This window comes from Formica exsecta, unplaced genomic scaffold, assembly GCF_003651465.1.
Source record: "Formica exsecta isolate Colony F162 unplaced genomic scaffold, ASM365146v1 scaffold115, whole genome shotgun sequence".
Lineage (NCBI taxonomy): Eukaryota > Metazoa > Arthropoda > Insecta > Hymenoptera > Formicidae > Formica > Formica exsecta.
The window spans coordinates 2,183,918-2,192,544 of NW_021848490.1; the positions used below are offsets into that span (position 1 = coordinate 2,183,918).

Below are 8,627 nucleotides of genomic sequence, written 5' to 3' on the forward strand. Positions count from 1 at the left end.
GTACTGATCAAATCAGTTGCCAGATTCGCTGGCACTCCTCTCCGCTAACATTCTCCTCGGCTGAATTATCAGTTTATTAAGAAACATAGCTAAACGACTGCAATTACAGTTTTGCAACTGCGCCCGCTCGCTCGCTCTCAAAGTTCGCGAACGAGAAAGCGCCGCGCCATCGATCGACCCCTCGTCAGCTACTCGAAAGTTCAAGTTCGTAATTACGCGATATTACGGACTGGGCGGAATGGGAAGGAAAAATCGCGCGGGTGAATCCACAATTCAAGCCGCATTCGAGGGAGCGATCCGCGTATAACGAATGAGACGAGATTCACGAGAGCTCTCTGCTTTTTTTTTTTTTTCAACGAGACAGATGACCCTACCTCTCTCCCTCCGTGCTGCTGTTCGCGGTTACACCCCGTCCCCTCCCCCGTCCCTATAACTCTATCGCGTATAATCTCGTATCGCGGCTGCACAACAATCGAATCTGGCTAAGATCCAAGAGACTTTTCCCGAGTCCTTACACACCATCTTTTAAGGATTCGTCCGTCGACAATTTCTACGCGTGCGCGCGTGAGTTCTCGTGCAGAATATGTCGATACGATTACATGTTAAGGACTTCGTTACGCAAGGATTTTATTCCAAGATTAACATTAAAATTAATATGAAGGTTTTGGAGCTTAATCACACCGGGATATCGAACCAAGAAGAGGATTAAATAAGCAAATATAAGCTTGTAATTAATTTGCTTGATCAGAGAACCGATTTGAAATCCATTCAAGAATGAGTTTATTTATTGATCTATATATATCTATATGATCGATATATCGCATTTATTTACGTATATTAATGTCGGTACTTTCGTTTTATAGAATTTTGTTTATGCCGCGATATGCGGCTTAACGCGCCGACCGTAGCACTTCCATCTATGCAACCGCGCAATAATTAGCCGGCGTATGGATATTTCGATAACATGTCGCAATTTACATTATGAATGACATGTAATTTTCGACATGTAAAATTCGTAATTTTAAACCCACAAGTTCTACATTCGCGGAAATTTCTATCCTCGTCGCATTGGAAAAATCGTCCTACGCGCTGTCGTACAGTAAGTAGTTCTTTAGTTGATATACTGTTGCACTCTTGTTTAATAAAAAAAATTGCGAGCGATAATGGGATCCGCAAGTACTTCAAGAAAAATAATATAAAATTATAAGAATATATGAGACGCGAATGGAGCGATATATATATATATATATATATACATAAAAGTTTTGACGATATATCCGCGTTATTATATTACATAAAACTAGACGGAATATCCCGAAAAGATCGAATATCAATAATAAAACCTCTTGCTCTTTAAGCAACATGTACGTTTTATCCTCAACGATATTTTAATCCAGCATTCAATTATCGAGCTATTTGATTTTTGGAATTGAACCGTTTTCGCAAATTAAAAGCACGTGCGTGTGTGTATGTGTGTTATCTCATAGGCTATCGAAACTGGGTCAAATTCGGTTCAGCTTTCAAGAGCCGTTTTTCATGGAATATGTAACATTTTTAACGAGGAAAATGCATAGTGATTATTTTCAACAAATGTTTATAAATGAAAAAAAAAAATGTATGTCGATCGGCATGATGATATAGATAAAAATAAAATGTGTTTATTTATCGGGTCTATCTTTGATTATCTATGGTTGATGAAACTATTTATTGAATCTTTTTGAAATGATATTGGTACATCAAAGGTTAACGTAATGACGAACGGTTTTAAGTTAATTAGCAGCGCGATTCTTCGTTAATGAAAAACGTGTTATGCATTAATAAATTAAAGAATATTACAGATATAACATTGATTAACGGGAATTTGAGAGCACGTTAATCGTATAATACTCATTGAAAAACAATCGGTTCAATTAGGAAAATATGAATTACGCGTGAGTAGAATATATTTCTTTGATCCGCTGTTGTAACACACACTGTACACAATGCAATGATATACAGATAATTACGAAAGAAAATAATATCATTATGCAATAAACAAAAATATAAAAACTATTAAACGGAACAAATCAATGCGCGATCGAAGGGATAAAATATCGTCGACTTTTACGTAATAAAAAGTCCGATAAAAAGGTATAAAGATCCGTAAATACAAATAGCAGATTAATGTTGAGAATTTTTTGCGATACGTTCAGTTTCGCGAAAAATTGATTTCCATTCACAATTAAATTAGTACGCGCGAAATAGATGCAACAGAATATTGCGCGTACGATGCCGCCGTTCGTTTCGTACATCATTCCTTTTTGCAAAATTTCATTTTCGCGTAGTTTAATAGAAAAACACATTACAATATCGATTTCTCTTGCGCGCGCGCGCTTGCCCTATTGTTATTTTCATGCCGTCATTTTCCTCTTCGACAGAGCGTCGCGAGATCACGAATTATATCCGCACGAAAACGATCCGTCTCGTATGGTACCATCGTGGTATTTTAAAATTAAATCATATTTTATAATGTAACATCCTTGCTTTCCTCTCTTTTTTCCCCATTATACTCCCGCATTTCGCGCCTGCCGAATGATGTTATCATATTTTTAATGCAACTACATTATGCAAAACAACATTACGTTTTAATGGACGAGACACGTCCATTTACTTTTTTGTCCAATAATATATAAACAGTGTCTACAAATAATGAGATCCATATACAGCGTATAATGAATCGATGAATAAGCGCATATTCATTAGTCGCTAAACAGCTTCGGAAATGAAGCTGAAGCAGTAATATAGAAATATATTAACGGTAAATTAAGCATAACAGAGATGAAAAAGTTGAAACAAAATATCTGAATTTTTGATAATATTTTAATAAAATTATATATACGGAATCAATTGAGAGAGATAAATTGTAATATTAAAATATAAATATAACAATATATCCAAAGATTTCATTTTGAAACTATTTTTTATATTTATAAGTAATAATTATCGTGTTTGTGTAACAAATTTGTTTGTAATAATTGTTAAATTTATCGAACATAATCCGCTATACCATCATGTCAGAATTAACAGGATGAAATTTCAACGAAATATCGAGTTTTAGAGAGAAAGGAGTCTTATAAATATTTCAAAAGTTTTCAAAATCCAACACTTTTTTTCTTAATTCTCTTCGTTGTCGCAAGCTTATTCTTTAAATTTAAAAATTGCAATTATTTTCTTCTAAAATTACCTATGAAAAATAAAAATTAAAAAAATCTCATCTTCTCATCTTCAAGCCAAATTTATATATTTAACTTGATATATGAAATGCCCAGGAAATTACTAGCATCTTAGTTTTAATAAGGATATTCTTCGATTAATTTAAACTCGATCTTAAAATATCGGAGCGTAAATAGTCTGCGAGAGCTATAAGCGATCGAAGACAACAGGCTCTTCCGCACGCGTGTTAAACTTTCATAATAAATAATAAAGATTTAATATATACAGCGCACACACACAATAATGTCTTCAATTAACTCCAAGCGCGTTTTACTTAAGGAAGATTTTTTAATTTAACGCTTAGTTACCGAGATATTTAATATCGAATATTAAAAACACATGGGAAAAACAGATAGCGTCTGACAGCGTTGTTTGTATTTTAAAAAATGTTTCCGGATTGAACGTAGTTGCGCAATTTTGCGCGTATATTTACTATTCTTTTTTTTTTGTTTTTGATGGAAATATGATACGCTTTCTGCTTTTGGATCCTCTATTGGATCGTTACATATGAGAGATGTTGCATTCTAAAAGTTCTATTCATTTTACATAACATACTATAAAATATTTATCATTTCAAACTAAAAAAAAAAAAAAAAAAATTTTTTATCTTTTATTTTTAATCCTCTCTTTCGCTTTAATCTTCTCTTTTGATCAAAATAAAATTACAAAAATAAAATGATAAATATGATAAAATTATACTCGTATATATTGTACTCAATTTTGTTCAATTGTATATATATAAACGAAATTGTTTCGTCGGAAATTATGTGAAAATTGATATAAAAACGACACTCTACGCAACGACTCGATGAAATATGATTATGGAATTCGTCCGTCTTTTTTTATTCACTCAAGTCGTCTCGCGAATAGCCACTTAACGAAAGTCTTATCTCGAATTAAGGCTCGCCGAAATTACGGCGGTCTCTCAATTCCCCCGATTTCGCCGAAACGCTGCCAGACGCAAAGATACATTCTTTTTTACATCGTCTTATTCGTGGAAGGAGCCTTGCTCCGATATCATAAAAATTAATACGCACCTTTTACAACCGGTGTGAAGCAGGCAGCGATGAGCACGAAGAGCCACATCCCGAAGACCTTTCCCGCTATCACCCTGGAGACTCTCATGGTTGTGCGATGGAGGTCCGTTTACGACACACACACACACATACACTGACACAGGCGGATTAAGTAACGTAAAGAAGATGATGAAAAACACTGTTCGCGATCTCCAAAAGGATGAATCTCTTATCACTCGTCCGTATCACTCGTTTCACATATCATCGTACGTAACAACGACACTGACGATACGCGACACTTTCTTGCACGACACACGATGACGCGTGACCGCGATACGTATACGATTTCAAATCTCGAAAACGCGCACCAACTTTACTCCGGTCAACAGATCGACGTCTCGGTTACGCCTCTCGGTTCATCTCCTTTTCCGATCGTCAATGGATGTCTCGTGGTCGACAGTAACATACTTGGAGTCCCGTCGTAAAGCTGCCGTTGTTAGAGTCTCGTCGACATCCTACGATCGTCCCCGCGCGAATACAAACATTCGCGTTCCGTTACGCTTCTGGAAAAAATGAGTCCGCCCATATGCGACGATCTTCACGTAATTATTTGTCGGACGATCTCATGGACCACCGCGAATCGAGCCTTCACCAACGTGCCTCGCGAACTCGCGTTCGAATATCAACGTCACGTCGATTTTCAAACACGCGACAAGTCTTCGAAGAAAAAGTTCGCCGAACAAGTTCGATAATCCGGTTATTTCACTCAAGAGAACTTCGACAGTTTTAATCCCGACTCGAGACGCCGCCACCGCGTGAAATATGTTCGACTCCTTCGATGATTTCCTTCGCGTCAAACTGCCGATGACGATAATAATCACGACGGTTGTAACGGATCGCGACACGCGGCGAATATCACCGAGCGATATCCCGATTGCGTTCTTCCGGGATTCTAAACGACGACGATCAAAATGCGAGGGTCCCGATGATAGTACGAGATGTGTTCGCGATTCGCACTGCAGAACGTAAATGCGATTATAATCACACTTCGCTCGATCTATTCGAGCGAAGTTACTCCTATACCACACACTCGCGCCAAAATTCAAAGTCGTTCTCGGAATTGATCGGGACACGAAGAACGATCGATTCTCTCATCGACAACAACGATTCACTCTTCGCGAAATATCCTCTCGTCGTGTTGCTCGGACATCCGTCACAATTGTGCGGAGAGGGGTGGCGGCGGGGGAGTGGCAGCGACGACGACGACGACGACGACAACCGAGGATATGGGTGGTGGATGCCGAGGGTGGCTGAACGCGAAACTGAATCGCGCACAGCAGGTGGCGCGTATCCGATTTATCGCGAAAATTACGCGAGATATAACCGGCTTCGATGACACGCGACCGCGCGAGCCCGGTTATTATTATTACGACACACCGATATTACAAACTCCGGCAAGATCACTCACAGGACGAAGGAGGACCGAGACGTTGCGCTACGTGCGCTGCCGTTCGCGAGAGTGTGAATACTGCGCGGAGTGTGCGAGACTGCGCGACAAGGTGGGAGGCCTCTGCCCCCGCAGAGATCCACGGAGATTGCCGAGCGCGGCCGAGCGTCTCCGAACATTGCCGCTCGGCCGGTATCCCGAATTACTAGCCGCACAGCGGCCATATTTCAAATACACATTGTCATAAACATTTGAGGAGTTATTATTATTATTATATAAACATTTAAGTTTAATCGTTTATATACATAAATAAGGAGGAACTTCAGGAGAATCAGCTACGTCAAAAGTTAATAAATGTAATACATTTCGAAATTCATGAATTTGATATTGCGCAAAGCACATTTTAGCCTTTTAAAATATATAATTATAAAAATTAATTTATGAATTGAAGTAAAAATTTGCCTCGTAGAATTAACATTTTTATTTTAATCGATTTTTGTGTACGGTTACTCAAATTTTCATAATACAGTCACTATAAAAGAGTTAGTTTGACATAGAATAGTATTTACAATTTTGAGATTAAATTATATTTTACAGAGCAAAACAGATGTTTTTATTTTAATTTATAAATAGATTATTAATTTTATTTTGAGAGGCTATAAAAGTGCTTTGTATATGTGTGCGTGTGTGTTTGCGTGTGTGCGCACGCAATTGCAAATTCATGAATCTCGAAACGTATTAGATTTATTAACTTTTGACGTAATTGATCCATGCAATTCCTTCTTAAGGGCCCAGTTTATTCTAACAGTATGAAAAATTTATGATTTTTAGGAATTTTTTTTGAAGAATATTAAAAATATTGATCTTTTTGGCGTCGGCGTTTTACATATGTTTTTATTGATGATTAAACAGTACGTTAATATTTTGTTTTAAATATTTATTCTCTTTTTTTTTTATATATATACGAGTCTCTGTGCGTAGCGTGTTCGAAAATGCATGGTTCGATGGTGTGACATGCTGCTCTTCGTGTAATTATTTGAAATGAAAAAACTTGGTTTAGTTTTATTCCGCAAAATATTTTTGGGATACTGAACTTAATTTTATTGTCGATTTTTTTTACCCTCCAAAATAAACTGGGCCATTAAATAAATTCGTTTAATAAAAAGTATCTGAAAATGTATATTTTTTTCCATGAGAGATAGATATGTAAAAAATGTTTTTTTTTTAGACGTAATAATTGAAATTATAAACTGAAATAATAGTTTTGAAAATTGTGTTCTCCGTCAGAGATATTTTAAATTGCAATAATGTTCACATAAGCAGATATTGTGTATTATAAATATTGTGCAGCAAGTAAAATGATTAGACGAAAAGGCAAAATAAATACGCATTTTTTTCAAGAATAATCATCTCGTTATCTGATTTATAAATTAAACATGATCTTGAATATTAATTTATAGAAATAATTAAAATATATAATTTAATTTCAATATTATTTTCAACGTGTCCCTATTTGTGCACGCGTTTTAATGCGTAATATATTTATTAATTTATTAATACACAATTAAGAGTTTATTCAAATTTATTTTCAATAAGTATATAGTATCTCTCAAAGTATTCAAATTAGGTGGCTTCGGCAAAAGGCAAATACTAAGGCTGCAGAAGTAAATATTTACTTTACTGCGTACTGATAAGAAAACTTTCTATAACTCTGCTTATATACAAATATCATTGCAACGTAGTGTAATTAAATCATTTCGATATAAAATAGATAACAATTACAAATTTGTCTAAATAATCTGAAATATTTTACTGTTCATATAAATAATTATTTCAATTATCTAAAATTCTCAATGAAAGATACATGTTTGAAATTATTTCTGATTCATATATGATACAATGAACTGAAATGTTTCAAATATGTATATTAATCAATATATACAAATAAGTTATACTGTCTATTATAATCTGGTAAGAGAAATAGCTTACGTAAATGTTCTATTTTTATTTTTTAAATATGCTGTCTTGTCAATCTCTTTAATGGTGACCACCCCGCATTTGCTACTACTTTGTAAGTTCTAAAAGAGGCTGCCCACGCGACAGGAGATGACGACTCCTGCTGCGATATTCCGTATCGTATATTAATGAGACTTATCAGTATTTTGAATCATCGAACTAAGTTCGTAATAACTTTACAGACAAATTGATGAGTTTTATACAACATGGAGAGATTTTCGTCGATGTAATTGCTCGATTAGCGTCGTTGCCGTTAGCGCAATGCTTTTAGTTAATTAATGTACCAACAAGTATCAAGCTGACACTTGATATACATGATAACCGCGGTATTCTGTTAACAAGATTTGTTGGGGGATGTATTGATTATTAAATAATATCGCTCTGTGCGTTCAATAATATGGCAGTTTGACAAATTTTATATGTATCCAATTCTTTAGTAATATAAATAATAAAATTAAAAAGTTAAAATTCTAATAATGTCTCTGGCATGTATATTGATTCTACAATCATATTAGAAATCGGATACTATCCAAATTGATACTTTAAATAACTGAAATACAGCAATAATTGTTGTGTTATAAATAATATATAAATAAATCTAGTTTATATACTAACATATATTTTGATAATTATTTTTCTAAATATCACGGGAAACGCTTTTCAAAAAATTTATACATCTTACACACACACATATAATAAATTACAAAATATAAATTCATATTAATTTAATAATATTGCGAGTGACATTTCTTCATAATTACAATATAATATAAATACTTCTGTCGCTAATGAAATGGAAATCATGTTACAGTCATATGGAATATCTCAAAAAACTAATGAAATTTCTCTTTACAAAATTATTATTGAGCAAATTGTACTCTTTCACGAATAGCCAA

The 8,627-nt window shown here is 34.8% G+C and overlaps 1 protein-coding gene across 5 annotated transcripts in view; it reads right to left on the minus strand.

Annotated features, from left to right (window-relative positions):
• Positions 1-5,791, minus strand: part of LOC115237928 (nephrin-like) — a 332,314-nt gene extending 326,523 nt beyond the window's left edge. For all 5 annotated transcript variants that reach the window (XM_029811338.1, XM_029811347.1, XM_029811320.1 and 2 more), the window contains exon 1: positions 4,290-5,791. In XM_029811338.1, coding sequence (XP_029667198.1) covers positions 4,290-4,377 — 88 coding nt within the window. In that variant the 5' untranslated portion in view covers positions 4,378-5,791. The remainder of the gene's footprint in view (positions 1-4,289) is intronic.
• Positions 5,792-8,627: the final 2,836 nt, after the last annotated feature.